We start from the raw sequence: 25,293 nt of genomic DNA, 5'->3' as shown, positions 1-25,293 counted from the left end.
TGTAGTTTATGTGGGATGAGATAAGATTGTTTGGTTATGCTCTATGTTGAGATAATCATATTCACATGTTGTATATGATTATGTTCTTATGGTCATGACATGATAGCTTAAGTGTTAAGTTATGTAAGTGCTTACATGTTAAATTGTAGGTTGAATTGTTTTTCACATAATTCAATTTAACCTTATAACCTATTCCTTGCTAATTCATCCAAATGTATTATCCTTAGAGTCAGGAATATATATACCCATACGTGTAAGACTTGCAAGTACTTCATACTCACCATACTTTGTTGATTATTTTGCAGAAAAAGTTTAGAAGTTGGCTACTTATACCCCACCGAGAGCCAGGGGCGGACCCATAGGGTGGTCCTGGTAGGCCCAGGACTACCCTGATCCAGCCCAAAGTTTAGTCTCATTTTTTAAAAAAATTCGGAAAAATCCAAATAATATCGAACGGTCAGCGGTCACACGTCAGAATCGACGCCTCGGCTGCCTCCTCGCCTCCTCGACTCCTCGTAGTCCTCGCCTCCTGTGGACGGCTGCGACCTCGATTTCTCATGCCTACGCCACTACGGACGGCTGGACGACATGAGACGCATCACGCTTGCGCCGCTGCGGACGGCAGACGACGCGGGACGCGGCTACACCTGCGGGCTGCGGTGGGCACGCGGCTAGCCTGCGACCAGCGGGTAGCGGCTCTGCGCCTACGCCTACGCCTACGCGGGTACGCCAACGCGCCTGAGCTTACGCCTACGCGAGTAGCCTTTGACCAGCGGCTCTGCGCCTGCGCCTACGTCTACGCGGGCACGCGGCTACGCCTATGGCTAGCGGCTCTGCGCCAGGCACCCGGTCACCCACGCCCAGACGACAGACGCCAGTACGCTTGCGGGAGTGCGGGCTGCGGCGAGCGGCGAGCGGCGAGCGTCAAACAAAAGTGAATCAGTGAACTAGCACGCTACACGCCCAGGGTGACTTGTCTAATCTACTGAGTACTGTCTACATCAATACATCTTGTCAAGTTATCATCTTCCCACATGCTGCAGTGACTAGGTGAGCTTGCATCTAGCCTGTTTCAACAATTCAATTTTCATGCCATCCGTGATTTCTGATTTCATGTTGTGCATCACATGCTCACAGCATCAGTGAGCTCTCCGTTCACCGATTTGTGCCATGTTACCCACTTACCCTTGTACGTGTATGATCAGGTTTAGGTGACGACCCTGCACAGATGAAAAGGCAGGGATATATTGTCTCATTTTTCCGGAAATATGAAGCAAAGACAAAGAAGATTGCGGCTGAGTCGGCTGAAAAGCACATTCAAATTCAAGAACAAGAACCATCTCGTGTTCCGGCTATGGCTGAAGAGCAATATCAAGAACAACTACATCATGTTCTGATTCCGGTTGTGGCTGAAGAGCGACCTCAAGAACAAGAACCACCACCAATTTGTGATGTTGATCATCTCGAACATGATCCTGGCTTAAGAGTACCTATTGCAAGCTATAATGTCAATGATCAAAATGCTATTCGGAGAGGATATATTCTAAAAGGTCCATGTTAACCTTATGCCCATGATTACCCAACCAGGAACATATACTTCGAGATGTTAGAGCTCAAAAACTTAAGATTCGAGATGTTAGAGCTCAAAAACTTAAGATTCGAGATGTCATGACATGCTTCGAGATGTTAGAGCTCAAAAACTTAAGATTGCACTTGAGTTGGGTGAAATAGACAGTGGGAGTGGATTAAATCAAGAGATGGTGATAATTAGGCCTGGTGACACTCAGTGGGGTTCTTATTACAAAACTATTTTGCATATTATTGATATGTATTCTACAATTTGAGAAGTACTTATAACTCTTGGAAAGGATCCCAAACAAAGAGATGATTGGCCGAACATACATGCTATGGTTGATGTTTTGGAGTCATTTGAGTTTGTTTTCAATGCACACTTGATGCTTATCATGCTTGGATACACAAATGAGTTATCTCAATCTTTGCAAAAAATGGATCAAGATATTGTTAATGCAATGTCACTTGTGACTTTGGCGAAGGGAAGACTGCAACAAATGAGGTCTCATGGGTGGGAACAATTCTTTGAAGAAAAGGTTAAATTATTTTGTATTAAACATGATATTGATATTCCTGCATTGGATGGTAGATATGTGCCTCATGCAAGATCCCCACGGTTTTATCCGGTTCAAACAATTGATGATCATTATAGAAGAGAAGTGTATATTGGTGTCATTGATCAAATTCGGCAAGAGCTTGACAATCGGTTTGATGAGGTAAATATGGAGTTGCTTATTTGCATGTCAGCCTTGAATCCTTTCAATTCTTTTGATTCTTATGATGCACATAAAGTCCTTAGGCTTGCCAAGTTTTATCCCAAGGACTTTTCAAGTGTGGAATTGATAAGACTTGAACTCCAACTTGATAACTTCATTGATGACATGAGGAAAGATGATAGATTCAAAGGCCTAAATAATCTTGGTGAGCTCTCTATTATGCTTGTTGAAATAAATAAGCATGTTATTTATAACTTGGTGTATTTGCTTCTTAAATTGGTATTGATCCTACCGGTGGCGACGGCAAGTGTTGAAAGAGTATTTTCGGCATTGAGTTTAGTGAAGGATAAATTGAGAAATAGAATGGGTGATGAGTTATTGAATGATTGTTTAGTCACATATATCGAGCGAGATATCTTCTCCAAGGTAAGTGAGGATGACATAATCAAGTCTTTTATGACCATGCGAAAGCGCAAAGTGAAGAATCTAGAATAATATTGTAATATGATGTAATCATCCATTTATATAAGACCTTATATCATGTTGAGACTATTTATATTACGGTTTTATAAATTTGGGATTTATTGTTGAATTTACGATATTGAATTACCAAATTTGTATTGTCTTTTGTCCAATTTTATACTCTTTTATCAAATTTATGGTCTTAAAAATTTAGATACCTACCCTATGAAAAAATTCTGGGTCCGCCACTGCCGAGAGCGGTGTGGGGATGAGTGATTTCTATATTACTACTAACCCTGGTGGGTTGCTTTGTGGGTAAATAGTGCCACCGGTCTTTATTTTCTTTTAGATGTTTATTCCACTGCAATTTATGTATATTTACGCTAGATGACACTTATCTTTTGTTATTTTATCAACTTGTAATCACTTAAATCCTTGTTTAATTGTGATGTTTTGATGTACATGTTGATAGATATATGTGTGAATAATAGCTCTCTGAGAATTATCAAAACACACATATTGGGACTGCCGAGATTGAATGTGTTTTAATCATTTAGTTGCTGCGCTTTTTGTGGTGAAATGCGAGTTAGCACGTGGCATGTCGAGAGATGGATATGTGCTTCCTCTCATCTTATTAAATGATCATCTAATTTGATTAATTTGAATAGAATAGGTCCCCACACAACACAAGTTGTTAAAACAAAGCAAAACCTTGTAGTACAGAGCTAAAACAATTATGCGTGCAACTTCTATCACACCTTCAAAATCAATTGAATAAAATTCTTATAGTACAGGGTGAAAATTTGTATGATATTCTAACATAGGCATACATTCTTGCAGGCTACAAATACTTTCATAATTTTAAACATAAAGGACAACTGTTGAAAGGGATCAAAATTAGCAATGGTAGATATTTAACACTTCAATTATTCCTGTTTAGAGTTACCTGCTTGCAGGGTCTCAGCTCCATGTAGCACCGCGATTGATGAAAAGATCAATCAAATCGTTGCAAACGAAAAACAATCAGAATTCAGAAGCACAACGTGCAATGGCATAGCGTCAAAACACACAACTGAACGCGTCGACATCAACCACTCGCTGGCATGCGAGAAGGGCGTCCAATGCTTTCTCCTACACGGGCGCATTCTAGTCCGCAACCATCTTCCTAAAATGGCCATAACCACCACAACAGAAAAGAGGAAAAAACGCTGCCCATCAGATCTAGAACTAAAAAAAAGTCCTCAGAAATCTCTAAACGGAACCGCACGAATCGAGCACAGCGCATATTCAAGTGCACAATAGGGGCAGATCGGGGGCACAGGGAGCATACTGACTGAACTCGCGGAGGCGAGCGTCTTTGGGGTCGGTGATGGAGTCGCAGAGGGCGGTGAGTTTGATGTTCGCGCCGTTCCACACCTTCTAGTTCTTATGCCATAGCGGTTCATTCTATGATAGCTTCTTTGCCTCCTTGAGGAGCTTCTCGTCCTCCGTTGACATCAGTCGCGGGAGAAGACGAAGCTCTTGGGGATCTTGGCGCCGGTGTACTGGTCCACATTTGCCATCATGGCTTGCTGCTTCTGAGGCGTCGCCGCGGGGAGGCACGGCCCCACCTCTTACCCGGGTTGGACTTGGGGTGCCGCATTGGGGCTCACTTCAACCCACAAATGGATTGCACTAGTGACTCAATTAGGCACCAAGTAATCCCTCCTGTGCACGCTGACGAAGAAGAGAAGAACCTAATCGAAGCATGGATAGGTGGACTGGGTTAGTAGGGCATCACACAACACATGAATTCACAATGAACTGGATGAAGAGAAACAACGATTCGATTTGATTGGGAATCCTTCAAATCCAAGTTAGAGTTAGGGTCTATTTGGCAGAGCTCTCAGAGTAGTTTTTCGGCTAGAATCAGGAGAGCTTTGCCAAACAACAGTTTTCAGCTTTTAACTCTCTGAGTAAAATATGTGGGAATGATTATCTGAAATGAGAATCGGGGGAGCTGAAAAAAGCAGATTCCTTTGATTCACTTCACGCACAGATTCACTTTCTCCATATATTAGAGAATCACTTCCTACAGAAAATCACTCCCCACAGAAAATTTAAATCAGGAAGAGCTCTAACAAATAGACCCTTACTTACCAAGAAGGAGAGCGGGTAGAGGGAGAGAGGCAGTGACTGCCAGACCTTGTTTGGGTCGAAGGATTTCTAAAGGAAACTCACAGGAATCAAGAACAGGAGGAAAAGAAGTTAAAGAGTTTGGAACATAGGAAGTATTGATTACTTTCCTCTGTTTTACTAAGGTTAGGTGCTCATTTCACGGGAAAATAAAAATCCACTCCGATCTCTTGATTTTCTTTTCTTGGTATATACCCGAGGCCGCGTGTGTGAATAAGAGAGGAAAGAAAGCAACACAACACTTGAAAATTAAAAAAATTCCTACAATCCAAACTTTCTATTCCTGTGTTTTGAATTCATGTAGTTTTCCACTTTTCACTCTATTATATTCCTGCGTTTTTCACTCTTTCTCTGCTTTGCATTCTTTCATTCCAAATGGGGTCTCATCGGCGGCGTGTTGGGACATGGATGTTTAGGGTTTGGACCTTAGACTTTTAGAGAAGTATATAAGGATGGAAGGAGGTGTTTAATGCGTGATTGATATTATGATAGGTAATTAAAGGGTGATTGAGATTATTTTAGAAACAAAAACGATTCTTTTGCATGTGGATTGTTAGCTCGAGTTAGATGGATGGTGGAGATCTATCCGATCAGTCATAACCGATAACTTATATAGGAGTCTAGATTTAGAGAGACTTTTTTTGAAATAATGTTATTTTATTAAAAAATTATAAAAATAATATTTAAAATAGGAAAGTCGTAGAAATATATGCTAGTCGGCACTTAGCCACCTATTGAAAATCGGAGTACCCGACTAGTTCCTTATCGGCAACCAGATAGTGATATGTAATTCCCTATGGACCTGTCAGCACTTTAATTGCTAACAGGTTTTGTATCTCGCAGATGATATTTAAAAAAAAATTCATAACTTTTTCATATGATCTTGGATTGAGATAATCTTTATATAAAAATTGTACCTATTAACTATATATACAATTTTGTTGTTGAACAACTTTTCATTTAAATTCGTTTAGATGCCCAAAAGATAGTTATAAATTTTAGATTTGAAAAACTAGATCTAGACTAAAAAGTTATATATATATTGTTTATTGGTACAATTTTCATATAAAGATCATCTTTATTCCATATGATATGAAAAAGTTATGATTTTTTTTTAATATCGTCTGCGGGACACATGACCTATCGGTAATTGGAGTGTCGACAGGGCTCCATGTGTGTGATAAATGGGATGTCAGCACTTTGATTGCTAGTAGGTGGTTAGTCGGCAATTAGAGTTGACGCCTATTTATACAAATTTCCTATTTTGAATAATATTTTTGTAATTTTCTAATAAAATAATATTATTTCAAAAAATCTAGATTTAGATACTTGAAAAGTAAATTTTAAAAACTATAACTATTTTGACATATATTATAGAAAACTACAACTCTTGATGTCTATTTAAAAAATCTATAACTATTTTGACACGTATTAAAAAACTACAACTTTCTCACTATACATCCAACTATTATTCTCTATGATATGTAATAGAAGGATTAACTATGAGACTACATGTTACCAGAGGATGATAGGTAGATCAAGGGTGATAAAATTATAGTTTTTTAAAACATGTGTCAAAATAGTTATATATTTTTGAAATAAATACTAAAGATTACAATTTTTTAACATATGTCAAAATAGTTATAGATTTTTAAAATTTACTCATCCTTAAAAGTTTCATTTTACTAGCACGGAGTATATATATTCAAGAGAAATATCTACATGAATCTTTGGAGTCCTCTAAGTTTGTCATTGGTTCTTTCAACACTATTCTGCAGGGGGCTTTTCTAAGGAAATGACCATAAAATTCCGGGTTTTCTTCCAAATGTACTGTATGAAAAGATTTCGCAAAAGAAATGTTGTATAAACGATTTAGCAACGGAAAACGGGTGGCGCCATCACTCGACGATTCCTGCCCCGCCACGTATGGCTGCAACGCTCCCTTCATCCGCTGCCTCATCGCCACTGCTCCTCCGCCGCTCCGCTGCCCCTTCCCTCTCCTTTCGCCGCCGCGGGCGTTGGCAGCGCCCCGCTGCACGGCACGACGCCTGCGGCGCGCAGCTGGTGCTGCCGGGCGCACGGTGGGCGCCAGCAGCGCTTCCCGGAGACAATGGCGCGCGCGGAGCCACGGCAGCGGCGGGGGAGGCTCCCTACAGAGCCAGCGAGGGGCAGGGGTCTCTGTGGATGGTCTTCCTCTCCACCGCGGTGGCCGTGTGCGGCTCCTTCGAGTTCGGCACCTGTGTAAGGGCTCTGATTTCTCCATTTTACGGCATATGATTTCCTAGTTCCAAGAAGCATACTTTTTTCCCCTTGAAAACTAGAAGCATAATTACTTTTTTAAAAAATAGAAAAGTTTCAAGAAGCATAACCTGTGCCGTTCTTCATTTGATTCAAATGTGCCTATGATCTAGTGTATGGTATATTGGTATGCAGGTCGGGTATTCTGCACCCGCTCAAGCCGGAATTGTGAGCGACATTGGGCTGTCCAACTCAGAGGTTGGTTGGCTGGTTTGCACATGGAATACAATTATCCTCCTTTTTTAGAGCATGTGTACTATCTATCTTGCCTTTTTGGCTGTGGATCAAATTCATTTGTGTGTCAAGCAATGTCCATGGCAGGGCAGAAAGTGTAACTTCTTTTGATCAAAGCAGAATATGAATAAATTGTGACCGTCTCTCAAAACTTTAGTTGATGAAGTAGATATTGTGATCTAAAATGTTATACTTATCCTTTTGAACTTGTCTTTTTTCCCCCTTGAAATTCGATTTTTCACATATAACGTATAATGTTGAACAGAAGGCCTCCGTTGTTTTCAACAGCAAATCATTTTGATTCTTGTCAACCTGTAGTATGGTGTCTTTGGATCTGTCTTGACGATTGGAGCAATGATTGGCGCTCTAACTAGCGGTCGCCTGGCAGACATACTTGGACGCAAAATGGTGAAGTAACTGAATTGATGATTGGGGTAACTAACTTTGTTGTTATTCTGATTCATCCTCACAATATCTCTTCCATTTGCATTTGCCACAGACCATGCGGCTGGCAGCAGTTATAGGCTGTTTTGGTTGGCTTACTATATATTTAGCCAAGGTATGTTCCTCCATCAGCTATTTTCTTGCTTCAGATGTTATTTTTTAACATTAAATTTTTCCCTTAAATGGCATGAAGGATGCTATGATGCTCTACGCTGGAAGAGTTTTGCTGGGCTATTGTACCGGAGTTCTTTCCTATGTGGTGGGCTTTGGTTTTCAATATGAACCTGATTCTTCATTCTTCCTTTATTAAAAACATTTTTAAGACACTGTTTTATCTAATTGTTTTTTAGCAACACACTATTAGCCCCTTATCAACATAATATTCTTTTGCATTAACATTTCCCTGTGTTATAATAACACAGGTGCCTGTGTTCATATCTGAAATAGCACCAAAGGATGTCCGAGGGGGCCTTGCAACCTCAAACCAGGTTGGAGTAATTGGAGCTTTAGAGCCTCTTATTTTTTTAAATTAGTGAATCTTAAGAATTTATATAGCCTCTTCTGCACGTGCAGTTGTTTATCTGTTCAGGGTGTTCAGCTGCTTATATTATTGGTGCACTTCTTTCATGGCGCTCTTTGGTTGTAGTAGGTAATGATCATTATCTGTATATGTATGTCCACATACCCATCATTCAAGAGAAATTGATGTAGCATTTTATGCAGGATTAGTACCTTGTGCTATCCTTCTTGTAGGACTTCTCTTCATTCCAGAGTCTCCAAGGTGGCTGGTGAGACGGTAACTTACTTATGCGTGTAATATGGCCTTCCTTTTAATTTTCTAATTTTTTTTGGAGGAAATAACTGTTTTCCATGGTTATCATCTGAGGATGGCAAGCATGTAATGGGTGATTATTCCCGTTCCGTTTGTTCCATAGGATATATGAAAACAAATTCTGCATTTGGTCATTTTACCTTCCAACCACAAGATTCTGTTACATTCATGACTTGTTTCTGATTACCACGCATGTTGAAATATATCAAAATAATAATCAAATGTGATACATAACCTCTTTTATGAACAACAAACTTTGACTCAAGTTATGAATTCTCATTGTACCCTTCATTCTAAAGCTCATTCTTGGATGATGACAGGCCAACATAGGAAGAGAGAAAGAATTTCGTGCTTCATTGCAAAAACTTAGGGGGGAAGATTCTGACATATCTGAAGAGGCTACTGAGATTAAAGTTATTTCTTCCCAAAAGAGCTTCCATTTATCAAACAATGTGGACCATATGATATTCAAAATGAACATATTATGCAGGATTATATCGAATCAATTCGTAGCTTACCTAAGGCCAGGATTCAAGATTTATTTCAAAGCAAAAATATATATGCAGTCACTGTAAGAATTTTCTTCAGTTACTTCATTTCAAAAGACCTTATCTGCTTCTCCTAAAATCAGAAATCCAGAAATTCATGGTGTAAACCACTGTTTTTTGGAAAGGTGTGAAAGAAGTTCAGAACTAATTCTGTAACTTTGACACAGGTGGGCGTTGGCCTGATGATTTTTCAGCAACTGGGAGGAATAAATGCCTTAGGCTTCTATACAAGCTATATTTTTTCCTCTGCAGGTATTTGAATTAGATATCTTTTTTGCCCCTTAGAAAAAGAGGTATCTGTAATTGTTCTTGTTAGATATATATGCATAGTTGTGTATTTACTCCCTAGTATACGGTGTTTTATGCATATGTACCATACCCTGTATATCCCCTTTGGGGCTCAGCAATACAGTTAGTTGCTCATTTCTAACATGGTACAGAGCGCATGGTGCTCCTGATCCACACCTCACTATCATCGGTGTGCCACCAGCATGTCACCGGTGAGCCATCACCGTCAACCAGCGAGAGCAACTCCCTCTCTCCTCTCCTTCTTCTCTTCCCTAAAACCCGCCCTCCGCCGGTCGTGCCGACGGGACCCGTCGCCGCCTCTTCTCGCGCCGCCGACGAGATCCGCATGCTCCCTCTGCCGGCCGCGCCGACAGGATCCACGCGGCTGCCGCCGCCTCTTCTCGCGTCGCCGTTGCCGACCTTCGAGCGGCCGCCGCTGCTTCTTCTTGCGCCGCTGCCTCCGAGATCCGCGCTGCTGCCGCTGCCCCCTCGGTCACCCCTGTTGCTGTCGCCGTCAACCTCCGCTGACCACGCCACCACGCCGACTGGATTTGCCCTGCCGTCACTTTGCTCGTTTGAGCTCTGCCGACGCCCCTCCTCTGTCGGCCTCTTTTATTAAAAAAAAAACAGAGTGTTTCTTTTTGTTCTCCGGTCGTCATGGCATCCTCCAGGAAACTGGGTGCCATTTCGGTTCGCCGGTGTCCTCTTCAGTGGCACCAACTTCCGAGAGTTTGCAGTGCACATGGAGATCCACATGGGTGCTCAAGAGCGTGGGAGCAGCCCCGTCTGCCTTGCCCCACTTTGCGGACTCCACCCGCTTACCCGGCAGATGCTGATGATGCTGCCAAGGCTGTTCTTCTCGACGCTTTTGAGAATGAGAAGGAGACCTACTAATCCGATCTCGCCATCTACGAGACTTGGCTATGTGAGGAGAGGATTGCGAGTGCCATCTTGGTTCCTAGCATGGAGGTTGATCTTTTGATGTCCATTACGAGCCTCACCACTACTCAGATGACGTGGGCTCACCTTCGTCGTTGCTATGAGATCCGCAACGAGGCATTGTACATTACTGTCGTGAAGAAGTCTCAGTCTCTTCACCAGGTCGACTCCACCGTGGAGGAGTTTCACCGTTAGATGTTTGTTCTGTGGCAGCGCCTTGACAGCCTGGGTGCCGAGTTTTGTGGTACTGGCAGTGCAGGTGTTGTGATCGCCATCGGGATTAGTGGGGGATCCTTCGTCTTCATGAGTTCCTCTCTCGACTCTGGCTCGAGTTTGAGACTGTCAGGTCACAGGTGCTGACACGCCGTCCGCGCCTTTCGCTTGATGAGGCGATGCTTGAGCTGCGGGCTGAGGAGATGCGTCTTCGAGAGGCAGGTGTGAGTGGTGCTCAGTAGTCCACCTTTGTTCTGGTTGCCCGAGTCCCGTCTCCGGCTCACATCCTCCTCCCAGGTGCCCTCACCTTCTTCACCGCCCTCGTCCTTCCCGACTATGGCGGGGGCACCTTCTGGAGTCGTCTGCGACTGCTGCGATAGACCGGGTCATGCTGCTAAGGTGTGTCGGGCTCTAGCGGTCCCTCCACCCAGTCAAGTCCTCGCTTGGTGTTCGCTGTCGAGTAGGACGTCCTCGCGCTGTTTTGTCGCCTTGCTACCTCAGCACACAGGACTACTGCTCAGGATTCTGGTTCAACACCTCCTACCCTTTCTCACCACCCAGGTATACCATCCAAATGGTTCCTTGATTCTAGTGCTTCTTTTCATATGACTCCTAATTCGACTGAGCTGTCTTATTTGGCCTCTCCTATTTCTCTCATTGTTCAGACAGCTGATGGCACTTCTCTTCCTGTTACTGGCCGGGGCACTCTCTAATTTATCCTTTCATGCTCCTACTATTTCTCATGTGCCCTAGCTCACTATGCAGTTGATGTTCGCTGGGCAGATTACTGATCATGGATGTCGTATCATTCTTAAGGTTGACTCTTGTTGTGTCCAGAATCTTCGTATCGGTCTTCTAGTGGGGACTGGTCCTAGGCGTCATGACTCCTAACACCTTTGGAAGCTTGATTGGCTTCGTCTTCCTTCGCATCCTTCGAATTGTCAGTCATCTAGTTCCTATGCTTCCGTGTCAGTTGCTTCTTCTGCTGTCACTTTTGTGTAGTGGCATCATCGTCTAGGTCTTCTATCAAGTTCTAGACTGTCTACTTTAGTTGATAGTGGTGTCTTAGGTCCTGTTTCTGGTGATGCTGCTCTTCATTGTACGAGTTGCAAGCTTGGCAAACAGTTGCAACTCCTCTATCCTTCTAGTGCTTCTATGTCTCAGCGTCCCTTTGATCTTATTCACTCTGATGTATGGGGTCGTGCTCTTTTTGTTTCGAAAGGGGGTCACTCCTATTATGTGATCTTTATTTAAAACTATTGGTGTTGTACCTGGATTTATCTTATCTCTTCTCATGGTTAGTTCCTCTCTATTTACCAGCAGTTTGCCACTATGATTTGCACTCAGTTTGACTGTCCCATTCAAGCTTTCTGTGCTGACTCTACTGGTGAGTACATCTCCGATGCGCATCGTCGTTATCTACTTGACCAGGGTACCCTTGCTCAGTTCTCCTGCACTGGTGCTCATGCTCAGAATGGTGTGGTTGAGCGCAAGCACTGTCACATTCTTGACACTGCTGACGCTCTTCTGATCTCCTCTGACCTTTCCCCTTATTTTTGGGCTAAGGCGGTCTTTGCTGTTGTCTTTCTCATTAACAGGCGGCCGTCCACTGTTCTTCAGGGATGTAGTCCATATGAGCGCATCTTTGGTAGTCCTCCTTATAGTCACCTTCGCTGTTTTGGGTGTGTTTGCTATGTTCTCATTTCTCCTCGTGAGCGTACCAAACTGATTGCTCAGTCAATTGAGTGTGTCTTTCTTGGATACAATACGTAGCACAAGGGTTATCGTTGCTACGATCATGTTGCCTGTCGGATGGGGATTTCTTGGGATGTCACTTTTGACGAATCCCGTTCTTACTATCCTCGTTCGTCCACTAGTGCTCCCTCTAGTATTGATGAGTCTTTCTTTTCTCTATTCTTGATTTGTCCTTTCTGCTGCCATCCTCACGTTTTCCGTTGTCGTCTACCTCCTCCCCAACACCACCCTTACCAACTGCATCACCACCCACATCTCCATGCCCATCGTCTCCTGTTCCACCTCCGATTACTTCTTTTCCGCATCCGGCGATTCCTCCTTCTCGTGAGATCACTCACTACTATACTCGTCATCAGCGCCCTGTTTCACCACCTGACTCCTCTCCTTCCCTTCTTGGACCTACTTCGGCGCCCCCTCAGTACGATCTCTGTGGTCGTTGTGCCATTCGACCTCCCGAGCGCTATGGCTTCATAACTGCTACTCTTGTCAAGCCCACGAGCTATCATGAGGCTGCTATCCACCAGGAGTGGTAGCATGCCATGGCTAAGGAGATCGCTTCCTTGAGCGTACTGGCACTTGGGATCTTGTTCCCTTTGCATCATGTCATACCTATCACTTGTAAGTGGGTCTACAAGGTCAAAACTCGCTTTGATGTCTCCCTTGAGCATTACAAGGCTCGCCTTGTGGCGTGGGGTTTCTAGTAGGAGCAAGGTCATCACTATGATGAGACATGTGCTCCTGTTGCTCACATAACCACTGTTCAGACTCTTTTAGTTGTCACTTATGTTCGTCAGTGGTCTATCTCTCAACTCGACGTCAAGAATGTCTTCTTTAATGGCGAGCTGCGAGAAGAGGTCTACATGCAGCCACCTCCGGGGTACTCTGTCCCTGATAGCATGGTTTGTCGGTTGCGTCGCTCTCTTTACGGCCTCAAGCAGGCTCCTCGTGCCTGGTTTGAGCGCTTCTCTTCAGTTGTCACTGATGCTGATTTTCAGCCTAGTGATCACTACCCTGCTCTCTTTGTTCACACTTCCTCTCATGGCCGCACGCTTCTTCTTCTCTACGCTGATGATATGATAATCACTGGTGATGACTCTCAGTTTATTGACTTTGTGAAGCTGCGTCTCAGTGACCTGGGTCCTCTTCGCTATTTTATTGGGATTGAGATCTCATCCACACCTGCGACATATATCTCTCCCAGGAGAAGTACATACAGGACCTTCTTGCTCGAGCTGCTCTCACTGATCATGGTTGATACACCCATGGAGCTAGGTCTTCACCTATGCTCCACTGCTGGTGAACCCCTTGCTGACCCTACTTGTTATCGTCATCTTGTTGTGAGTCTTGCCTACCTTGGGATCACTCGTCCTAACATTTCTCACTCTGTTCACATCCTGAGTCAGTTTGTTTTTGCTCCATCTCTGATCCACTACACGCACCTTTATGTACTCCGATATCTCCGTGGTACCAGTTCTCATCATCTTTTCTTTCCTCGCTCCAGTTCCCTCCAGCTCCAGGCGTATTCTAATGCGACCTATGCTAGCGATTCCTCTAATCGTTGTTCTCTCTCTGCTTATTGTGTCTTTCTTGGCTACTCCTTAATTGCTTGGAAAAGCAAGAAGTAGACTGCAATTTCCCGTTTGAGTGCTGAGGTTGAGTTGCGGGCTATGGCAATGTTGACAGCTGAGGTCACCTGCCTATGGTGGCTCCTTGAGGATTTCAGTGTGACGGTTACTACACCAACCCCTCTCTCTCCTCTGATAACACCGATGCAATCAGTATTGCTCGGGATCTCGTGAAGCATGAACTTACCAAACACATCGGGATTGATGCTTCCTATATGAGATCATGGGTGCAGGGCGAGATTGTCTCTCTTCGCTATATGCTTTCAGAGCTTCAGTTAGCAGATTTCTTCACGAAGGCATAGACGAGGGCACAACACAACTTTTTCCTCTCCAAACTCAGTGTTGTAGATCCACCATGAGTTTGGAGGGGGGGGGGAGGGGGTGTTAAATGTATATGCATAGTTGTGTATTTATTCTCTAGTATAGGGTGTTTTCTGTATATGTACCATACACTGTATATCCTTTTTGGGGCTCAGCAATACAATTAGTTGCTCATCTAACAGTTGTTTCCTAAAACTTCAGGGTTTTCTGGAAAACTTGGAACCATCTTGATTGGCATTATTCAGGTTCAGGCTAAGCCATTCTCTTTCAATGAAAGCAACTGGTTATAGCATTTTTCCAATAACTACAATTATTTTAGATTCCAATCACATTCTTTGGAGCCCTTCTCATGGATAGGAGTGGAAGGAGAGCCCTTCTTTTGGTATAAACACTCCAAAGCTGAGATGATGCACACAAAGGAAAAATAGAGTGCTATTAATGTTTTCTGATATTCTTCTATTATTTAGGTCTCTTCGTCTGGAACATTTCTAGGCTGCTTTCTGACTGGACTATCATTCTACTTTAAGGTAACATAAACATTTTAGTCTGTCAATTACATAGGAACTGTTTAGTTTAATGTTGAAACTAGCAATAATTTATTATTGCTTGTAGTTGAGAAACTTTTGGAAGAAACTTCTCAAACGACATTAAGATTTATAAAAAGAAAATATGGTTAGCTGTTCAACTTTTATAACAATGTTATGATCCGAGATCACAACGGGGATAAACATCTGTCGGGATGATAGCCGGGTGGCATCAGCTGCTAGGGATGAGAGATTTAGACTATAGATGATGGAGACTTATAATATTATGAGACTTAGATTAATTCGCATTGCTTGCTTCCTAATACATAGCTATTGCCAACTATATATAGCCAGCCAACTAAAAGAGTCCCAACCCGAATCCAATTCTACTTATCTCCTTCCTAATTCCGAACTGAATCTAACTCTTTCCAATTTTAACTAATCCGGACTCCTAACTTATCTCAATCTAGACTTGACTTCTAATTATAATTTATTTCCTTCCTAATTTATTTAAACCGATTTATCTCCTATCTTACTTAACTCTCGTAGCAATCCTTTGGGTGAGTTGGCTACTCTTAGAAAGACTGATTCATTGCATGAATATCAAAAGAAGTTTTTGGCCCTTCTTTCTCGAGTTACTCCATTTCTCGTTCCGAAGCAACAAGTCAACTTATTCACCATAAGACTTGAAAAACCTCTTAGCACCGATGTTGAGCATCATAATCCATCGGATCTTAAGGAAGACATGAGTTTTGCATGTGCATATGAACAACGTCTTTGCGAAGAGTTTGAAAACCCTTCTCTTGCGAGAGTTAAGTAAGGTAGGAGATAAATTGGTTTAGATAAATTAGGAAGGAAATAAATTAGAATTAAAAGTCAAGTCCAGATTGAGATAAGTTAGGGAGTCCGGATTAGTTAAGATTGGAAAGAGTTAGATTCAGTTTAGAATTAGGAAGGAGATAAGTAGAGTTGAATTCGAATTGAGACTTTGGTAGTTGACCGGCTATATATATAGTTGGCAATGACTGTGTATTACGAAGCAAGCAATGAGAATTAATCTAAATCTTCCCAAATATTCTAAATCTCCCTCATCTATAATCTAAATCTCTCATCCCCAGCAGCTGACGCGGTCCGGCTATCCTCCCGGTGGATATTTATCCCCGTTATGATCTCGGATCATAACAAACAAGTTCTAGTTTGCCTCCATGATTATCCATTGCTTCCTTCAATACTAAATTGTTTTTCATTTCTTTGGTCAATTTTTAATTATCTGAGAGTGCTAGTGTTTGCACTCAAACTATAAAGTAGCTGCGATTATGAAAATTGCATACCTTGAATTACTCAAGCCCTATTTGGAAAGCAGGGAGTCTCATAGGAAATTATTCGATTTCCATAGGGATTAGGAAAAAAACCGCATTCGAAACGGGGCCTTAATTTTTTCGCAGCTTATATCTGAAGATGGGACAAACAATACAAGACTAGCACTATGAAACACTCCGATTTCACATGTGCGAGGCTCCATTGAATAACCTGATGGAAGCCTGAAATATCAACAAAATGAAACCGACCAAACCAACAGAACCAAATAGTTGAATAAATATGAACCAAATTATCATTTTTGTGAATGTCCATGATCTATCCATGTATTTCTGTCTAGAAAACAATGTAGTAAACAGAGTACTTACTTTTCCTTCTCTTTTGATTTATGATCTTACAGGCACAAGGACTGTACTCACAGTTGGTTCCTACTTTGGCTCTTTGTGGCATATTGGTATGGAAATTACAATCACTGAAACTCCTACAATCGATGTAATTTAAATTTAAAATTATTTACATTTTCCATGACTACCAGCTCATTCTTAGAGAAGTCTCTTGAAACATTGCTACTCGGGATCAACCCTCTACATTCTGAAATGGACACTTCCTGACAATCACCCTTGAACTTTTGGAAATTTGACATTTTGATCCTGTTTTCTTAAAATAGGTATATTATGCGGCATACTCAGTTGGAATGGGACCAGTTCCTTGGGTTATCATGTCTGAGGTATGAAAAATAAAGTGGGAAGTTAATTTTAGATGATGATCATATGATTATGGTATGTATGGGACTCATGCTTTTAACTGATGATATCTCCTGATTTATTGTCCCAGATATTCTCGATTGACATGAAAGCAATAGCTGGAAGCTTGGTGACCCTGGTTAGTTGGATTGGTTCATTCGCAATTTCGTATTCATTCAACTTCCTTATGGATTGGAACTCCGCAGGTAAAATTATTTACCATTGCAAAATTAGGACAGTGAGGAAATAAATAGCTAAACAAGAAATTTCTTTTATAATCTGTTCACGGGACAGCTAAATAAGAACAGACGTTTTAATAGGAAATCTTTTTGGCAGCTGAATTTAGCTACATATATGTCTGGTTTGAAGTTGTAATATCTGTTTGGTTTATGAAGACCACATAGCAGTTCTTCGTTGTCGTTAACTAAATTATTTGATGCTCTTATTCGTTTCTGTATGCAGGCACATTCTTTTTGTTCTCTGCAGCGAGCTTGCTAACAGTGTTGTTCGTGGCAAGGCTAGTACCAGAAACTAAAGGAAGAACACTGGAAGAAATCCAGGAGTCGCTCAAAGCCAGCACATGATAGTTTAAGATTAAGCGCGTACATGCGCTCGTTACCCTCTATGGATTCGGAATATGCACCTCTTGTAAATTCTGATACACCATGTACTCTCTTGGGTTTGATTTAGTAACTTCTATTTCGTTCACGGTCTGTCGACGCTTTCACTATTAGCTTTTTAAAGAATATGCTATTACAAAAATAGTAAAATTGCAGTGACAGTTAAGCTTTTGATGATGAATCTACCGATATCAATCTTACGTGATAAATCCAAACAGTTTCAAAAGTTTAACTACGGCATTTTAGAACGGCATCAATTTCTACGGCATTTCAAAAGTTTACAATTCCCCTTGCGGCCTTGCCGGGTTGCTCCGTCCCGCGTAGAAAAGTTGCTCGTCTGCCGCAAACCCCTGGTCGAGTACTGGACTTGCTCGGCAATGTTCGTCCATCGATCAGTACGTGCGGGTTTCCATCTGATTCTCGCACCAGCCTCCTTAAAAATCGAGCCTTTTTGCTCGATTCTAGTACAGTCTACACTGTCAAGCCTTCTTTGATCGGTTGCGATGTCGAACACGAAAGAAGGTAGGGAGGGGATGGTGATGGTAATGGCGCCGGAGCTGCCAGACGACATTCTCCCCGAGGTCCTCCGGCGCCTCCCGCCGCACGTCCTGGCCATGTCGCGGTGCGTCTGCAGGGCGTGGCGCGACGTCGTCGACGCCCACCGGCTGCTACGCTCGGACATCCTCCCGAAAAAGGGTGAAAGCTAGCACCCAAACCCACACCCGTTGGGTGCCCATCGGGTTTCGGTGCTCGTTGGGTTTCTCTCTCTACTGTCTCTCTCCCCCTATGCTGTCTCTCTCTCTCCCTTCCCCTCCCTCACTCCCACCGAGCCGAGCAGCATTAGAGAGAGCGCAGCTAGCCAAAATCGACGTGCCACCGCCAAATCCGCTGAGTGCCAGCCGAATCCGATGAGCCCGAGCGCGGAAGTCGTGGATCCACCCCTGCTGACCCCCAAGGAGCATGAAGGATGTTCGTGGGGAGGCCAGATCTGCGGGGAGGCCGAGTCGGGCAACAGGGTGGCCAGGCGAGGCAGTGTTGCGACGGGGAGGCTGGATCTGTGACCGCCGGGTGGCAGGGAGGCCATGCGACAGAGTGGTGTCAAGGAGACCGAGGGGGCGGTAGGGTGGCCAGGCGAGGTGACGCCGTGGCGGGGAGGTCGAATCTGCGACTGTCGGGTGGCAAAGTGGTCGCGGGGAGGCCGAGGGGGTGTCAAGGAGACCAGGCAGTGGAGTGGCGGTGGGGAAGCCGAGGGAGTGCCAGGGAGGCTAGGTGGGGCGTCGGGGAGGTCGGGTGGCACGGTTGCCGGTGGGGGGGGGGGCGAGGGGGTACCTGGGAAGTTGGGCGGGGCAGGGAGGCCGGCAAGCCATAGTGACGCATGGGGGGCGTCGGGTGTGCGTTTGATAACCTGAGTGAGTTGGTCTAGCTTGATTGCTTAAGTTGGGCTGGACATCTATGTATGAATGATTTCGGTAATATGTGGACACCCACAGGTGAGAATAAAAACCCAACCCATTTTAAAGACCCGATCTGTCATACTCATAGCTAAAAATCTAGCTTCAACCCTGAACTCATCAGGTACAGAATCCGCAAATACATGGATACATAGCTTTCATACCTCATGTTTGACCCCACTGTGTCACTGCACTTCGAGGTGACTTTGATCCCCTTCCTCCATAGCGGGAATCTGAGCAAACTAGACCCCCAACTGCTGCAATCTGAATGGCCACCGTCATTGTACATGCTGCAAGTGTTTTCATCAACAACAGGACAATGGGTGGAGACGCCTTTTGAACGAGAGGCCGGGGGAGGCGGCAGGAATCATCACCGGCATGAAAAGGAGTTCACCGTGGAACCTGGATTACCACGCTGCCTACTGGCAACGAGCACTCTACATACATTGGGAAAATGATTTTGTTATGAGGCAAGTATTCTCCTTAAGCATTATATTGATTGGTTTCATCCTGTAATTGTGATATAATAACTGTGCCAGATGTTTGGCTTTTTCTGTCCAATGATTTTCTTGTCGCAGAATATCTTTGTCAAACGCCAAGTTCAAAATAGCTAAATTGCCAATTTATGAATTCATGTATTCTACAATGCTTCATTTGGGAAGATCAGACAAGGGGGTGTATTGTGCATATGTTCGGGACGGATCTTGGATTTGGCTCCTCGATGTCGTACGGTAAGATGGGATGGGTGTCTTTTTGTTGATAATGGAGATTTTATTAATTCTTATTATCACATGAAGATAACACAATAATCAAAGAGCATGCTCCCGAGATGGAATGGATGTTGAAACATGGCATTGATCTTTAGTATTTGCAAACAAGTTGTTTGCACGTGAATACAATGATCAACAAGTTAGTGGACCCTGGAACTTACAGAATGTTTACTACTGTAAATATTATAACCATGAGGGGACAGCCGAAGAGAAGAAATACGAATGGAACTCCGACGACGATAGTATTCTTGACACTAAAGATATGGTTGAAGGGCGTTCCAAGGGACATGTCCATTTCTTTGGATTTCATCCTTACTTCTTAAATATATCATCGAGAAGAGCCGTAGCCTGTCATTGGAATACGTCGAAGTTTCAGGACTTGGGCAACATATACCCAAAAGATTACAATGAGATGGCTGCTGAGTGGGAGGAAGAGTTGTGTCTTTCCCATACCACCCTGTTGGACGGGTTCCCAAAAAATAATTTGGAAGCTTGAAGATTAGCACACATTAGTGTTAGACTTAATTTTGTTGTTTACGTGTTCTTAATGTGCGTTGAGTCAGAGTTATGAGTTGAGTCTAAATTAGTGTGCATGTTGCATAGCTTAGGAAGTTGATTAGCTGTTAGTGATACACAAGAGTATGTGTGCATGGTGGGCGGATCAGCGGGGTCAAATAGCCGAGCAAGCATCGTGTGGACACAATCAGTGTGTGGACACGTTCTGAAGCTGTGCGTGGGCTTCAGATAGTGCTCTGCATGCAAGAAAAAGCAGCTTGCATGTAGAGAGGTGTTAGTGGGCAAGCTACGTGAGTGGTTGGCCAAGTCGTGTGGCCAAACGTGGCTTAGCTGCCTAGTGTGTGCGTGCCTGTCTATATAAGTCTCTGTCATTAGCATCGTGGCATAGTGTGGTGAAGTGAAATACAAGTGAGAAAAAGGCTCTGGTGTGCAGAGCCACAAAACTATTCTCGTGTGTGTATTCGTGCGTGTATCTTGCTTGCTAGCTTCTCTACAGTGTTAGTCTCTTCACAGTGTTAGCTTTTCCAAGTGCTAGAGCACTACTCGGGAATGGTTTAGAAACTCGCATGTCTGGTCGTGTGCACTCGCTTGAGTGCTTCCGTGTGATTACGAGTGGTCGTGTGAGCTCCTCGAGTAGTAGTCGAGCACTGCTCATGAGTTCTGAGCAGTGCTGGTGTGTGCTCATTGAGTGCTCAAGTAGTCGTGCATGTGCTCGATTAAGTGCTTATTGTGCTCGCTGTGTTTGCGTGAGTGGTCGTGAGGAGTGTTTGTTGTGCTCGTGTGTGTGCTCGTTGTGCTTGCGTGAATGGTCGCGAGAGGTCACGAGGAGTGCTCGCGTGCGCTTGCAAGGATTTTGAGCCAACAATTAGTCGGAAGCCATTGGAATGGTGGAGCAAATAGCATACGCTTGAGTGACTCCCTATTCATCTAATTTACATACAGATACTTCCATTGGGAAATAATCTGAGTTGCCGTCTTCATTTGCTCCTTTTTTTTTGTTTTTATGGGTATCGCGCATTTTCACCAAGAGGGATCGGTAGTTTCTGAAAAAATGGTGTGTTTTATTGTCTCTCTGTTTTTTCTTTCTTCGCGCCATCTCTCTATTCTGTACATAAACTTCTCTTTTTCTGTTAACGCAAATTGCAGTTCTCCTTCTATCTTTCAGATTTGTGACTTCTCTTGACAATCTTATCACTTGGCAGATTTCTTTTTCTGCCTACTTAATGCTATTGATTGTTTCTGTAGGTTCCCTCGGCAGATTTGTGGTGTACATATGACCAAACAAAAGGATGACAGTCCAAAAAACTGGGAACCGATGCTGACCTCGTGCACCCACAAAGTTCGATATGCATGTTTTCCCTCCCACTACGATTAAACTCTCGAGGATAGGATTTATAGGGCACATTTGGTTGGACTGAAATTTTTGGTTTTTATCTTTTCTGACTTATGGTTTCTGATATTTTACTATTAGCTTTTGCAATGATTTTTAGCTTCTCAACATATTAAAAACCAGAAAAACTCATCTCAACCAACTTTTCATCTTTTAGGTTGTGTTTGGTTGAGCTTCTACAGACTTTTACTTGTCAGAAGCCAGAAGTCTAACCAAACAGCTTGCTGTTGAGCTGGTTTTTGAAAAGTTAAAAAGCTATTTTTTTGAGTGAATAAACTAAAAGCTGAGAAGCAAGTTGAGACAATCTTTTCTAGTTTTTGATGTGTTGAGAAGTTAAAAATGTATTAAAAAATAAATAGTAAAAAGTCATCAGCAAGAAGCTAATAACTAGGAACTAGTTTTTTAGCACAAAAGCCAAAACCCATCAGCAAGAAGCTAAAAGCTAGAAGCCAGTTTTTCAGCCTAAAAGCCAAAAGCAACAACCCAACAAAACATACCCTTAATTGATTTCCTCATAAGCCAGCTTTTCAGTTTTCCAAAAACTAACTCACAACTAGGGTGTTTAGTTTAGCTTCTGGCGAGAAGCAAAATTCTAGAAAAACTAAACCAAACAGGCCCTTATGCCCCTTAACCCTGCTTGAGGGAGCTTTTGCATCTTCATGCGCAGCTTATGGTTTTCTAAAAATCAGCTTGAACAGCCTATCTTTCTTCTCCTAAAAGGGAAATGCAACTCCACTTGTGGACGAATGACATATCTCGTCTCTTCATTTCACTCACTTAATATTCATCCATCCTTTAATTCACTCACTTACTTTATTTATTTTTTACATACCCTTTAACATATATGAATAGTCTTATAGAATAGTCTTATAAGACGTGCATCCATATAGGCTAATGGAAATTTTCTTTCCACCTAAAAGTGTGTTCAGAAGGGACATGTGGCTTTCTGCTTTTACTTTCTCCAACAGAAAAGGAAGGAGACAACTCCAAACATGGACTAATATAAGTTACTGGTATTCCTCTCGATTGTGCCATGTCTCTAGTTCTTTGGGATCATTCAACCATCCTTTAATCAGGCATCGGCTTAACATTGTGCAAATTACAAAATCGCCATTTAGGAAGGCTGATTTAATATCCATATGATGAACCTCCCATCATTCATACGCCACAATTGCAATGAGCAGATGCACTATTTCTAGTCGAGCAACTGGGGTGAACACTTCATCAAAATCAACACCTTATCGTTAACATATCCCTTTGCTACTAGCCCTACCTTGTGCTTCACAATCTTGCCCTGAATGTCCTTTTTTTAGCTTAAACAACCACTTCGAACCTATTTGTTTGTGGCCATCGGGAAATGGAACAACCTTCCATGTTCAATTCTTTTGAATGGAGAGCATCTCCTCCTCCATAGCTTTTTTCCCACGCGGGTTGTCCTTTAGCTTCTTCAAAATTTGTAGGCTCCTCATCACACAGCAAACAAAGTCTCGAATACTTCAATGTTATTGGGGATGTGGCATCATAAAAACTTTGGATGTCATGCTCCTACCATGGTTCTTCCGATGAGCTTCCTTCGTATGCCATAGGCGAAGGAGATCTGTGCAACGCCGATGCACCTAATGTAGATGCTAGAGTGCATGGTGAAGACGATCCAAGGGATTTGAACCCCATGCTTGTCCCAGACATGTTTGATGTTTTTAGCACGCTAAGCGAATGTTGCATAGGAGATGGGGAGTCTGCATCGGATTTGGGTCCCCCAACCTCATCTTCATGTGTCTCCGTGTCGGGTACATCCTTGGGAGGATAATACACCGTAAACACATCACCCACTTGTCGTGCCTCTGCAAACTTCTCTATACAACTAGTCATGTAATTACTTGTGCCCGTATCAAGGTACCATGCCTTGTTTTGGGTGCTGCTGAGCTTCGGCACCACCTCCTCCGTCCTTTGAGTGTCTCCATCCCTTGAACTCTTCCTCAAAGGTCCTGAGATGGCCAATCACCTCTTAGACTAACATTCCTGCAATGTCACCAAACTGTTCGATTGTTTGAATAATATGGAGAAATTAATCTAGAACCAAACCAAATAGCTTCCTGACAGTGTCGTTGTTGTATAGCTTTACGCCAAGCGAGCAGATCTCACCCACTAGCAAGGTGAGCTTCATGGAGTACTCACTGATTGTCTCTGAGTTCTTTCATGCGGAACTGGTTTAGTTGCCATTTCACCACCTATGTGCATGCCTTCTTGATGCAATCTTTGCCAATTCGCATCTTTCTAATCGCTTCTCAAGCTTCCTTCGCCATCTCCTTGTCCGTGATGGCCATCATCATGTCATCTAGTACAGCTTGAGAGATGGCCACCATGGCACCTTGATTCTTGCCATCATCTTTGTCTCCACCTTTGATTATTGACCATACCCCTAGCAAATGCAAGACTATATTCATCTTGACAGCCCGTATGTTGTAGTTCGTTTTGCTTTGCGTTGGGTATTGGATCGGGACTGAGGTGCCTCTAGACTTGATGACGTCTTTCTTTGTTAGATCATCTTCGTTGCCGGTTATCACTTCGCCCACCTAGGATTTGATACTAATTGTTGGTTCTTCGCCCACGGCCTTGACTTGCATAACGGACTCGAGCTTCACTTGCGAATACAACAAAAACAACAAGGTACGACAAGTTGATGAACTCTCGCTGATCTCACGTATACGTTGCAACTCACGTAAAACTCATGGATGCTAGAACCCGATCAAATCACACTTTTGCCAGAGGTATGTATCACACCTACTCTTTCTTTATTTGTGTTTCTTGTTTTCTCTTGTTTGGTTAAAAAAAGAAGACCCTTTACTCTACTTATATATATGAAGGTTAGACTTACTAGAATTAGACTAGAATATGTACTCAACTCCTACTTTAACTAGGAAACATAAACTTATTTTGTTTAGGACTCTAATTTATAACCAAAAGTAACTTGGCGACCGCTTCTTTGTGTTTCTTGCACCTGTGGTAGATAGAATCCTGGATTAGTAGAGCTGTCCATTGATGAGATAGCGAAGCGGCCATTTTTCGGTCTACTTTTAACTTTGAAGGCGATTCCTTATATGCCATTGTTTATATAACCTTTGACATTTTGTAACGTTTTTAGTCCTCGCACTCTTTCTTTGATTATTTCCAACTGGTGCATCCGTGGTTTTCTGCTTTGTATATGACGAAACAAAGCAGGGCAGTCAAAACTGTTGCTGAGCTCATGCATGCAAGAAGCTTAGTATACCCCTATGTAAGAAACTAGCAAAGGAGATACTATATTAGTAACGGCTACTCAATACACGTCACTAATGTCCTATTAGTGATAGATCTAATAAGAACGTATCACTAATGTCCCTTCTGATCAGGACCAATATAGACTCATCACTAACGAGTGGTCATTAGTGACATGTCGTAATATGACCCATCATTGGTAGTAATAGTAACGGGTCAAGTTGTGACTCATCACTAATGACTAGATCATCAGTGACAGGTTGTCCTAAGCTAGTTATTAGTGAC

The 25,293-nt window shown here is 42.9% G+C and overlaps 1 protein-coding gene across 1 annotated transcript; it reads left to right on the top strand.

Moving 5' to 3' along the window:
- Positions 1-6,810: 6,810 nt before the first annotated feature.
- LOC133912562 (sugar transporter ERD6-like 16) lies at positions 6,811-17,798 on the top strand. The gene is made up of 18 exons (XM_062355367.1): positions 6,811-7,166; positions 7,359-7,421; positions 7,776-7,865; positions 7,957-8,016; positions 8,095-8,160; positions 8,324-8,389; positions 8,475-8,550; positions 8,625-8,689; positions 9,054-9,146; positions 9,224-9,304; positions 9,449-9,533; positions 14,624-14,667; positions 14,742-14,804; positions 14,890-14,949; positions 16,664-16,717; positions 16,931-16,990; positions 17,098-17,212; positions 17,469-17,798. Exons 1-18 carry the CDS (start codon positions 6,852-6,854, stop codon positions 17,588-17,590), a joined length of 1,578 nt encoding a protein of 525 aa, XP_062211351.1. The 5' UTR covers positions 6,811-6,851; the 3' UTR covers positions 17,591-17,798.
- The last annotated feature ends 7,495 nt before the right edge of the window (positions 17,799-25,293 follow it).

This window comes from Phragmites australis, chromosome 3 (assembly GCF_958298935.1).
Source record: "Phragmites australis chromosome 3, lpPhrAust1.1, whole genome shotgun sequence".
NCBI classification, from domain to species: domain Eukaryota; kingdom Viridiplantae; phylum Streptophyta; class Magnoliopsida; order Poales; family Poaceae; genus Phragmites; species Phragmites australis.
The sequence above is the reverse complement of the archived record's forward strand: the minus strand, read 5'-3'. Positions and strand labels throughout refer to the sequence as shown.

Excerpts from the sequence above, each read along its gene's own strand:
- LOC133912562 (XM_062355367.1), top strand. The coding sequence starts at position 6,852 with ATGGCTGCAACGCTCCCTTCATCCGCTGCCTCATCGCCACTGCTCCTC. Across the intron at positions 7,422-7,775 it reads TTGGGCTGTCCAACTCAGAG|TATGGTGTCTTTGGATCTGT; the intron begins GTTGGTTGGCTG and ends GTCAACCTGTAG. Across the intron at positions 9,147-9,223 it reads AAGAGGCTACTGAGATTAAA|GATTATATCGAATCAATTCG; the intron begins GTTATTTCTTCC and ends CATATTATGCAG.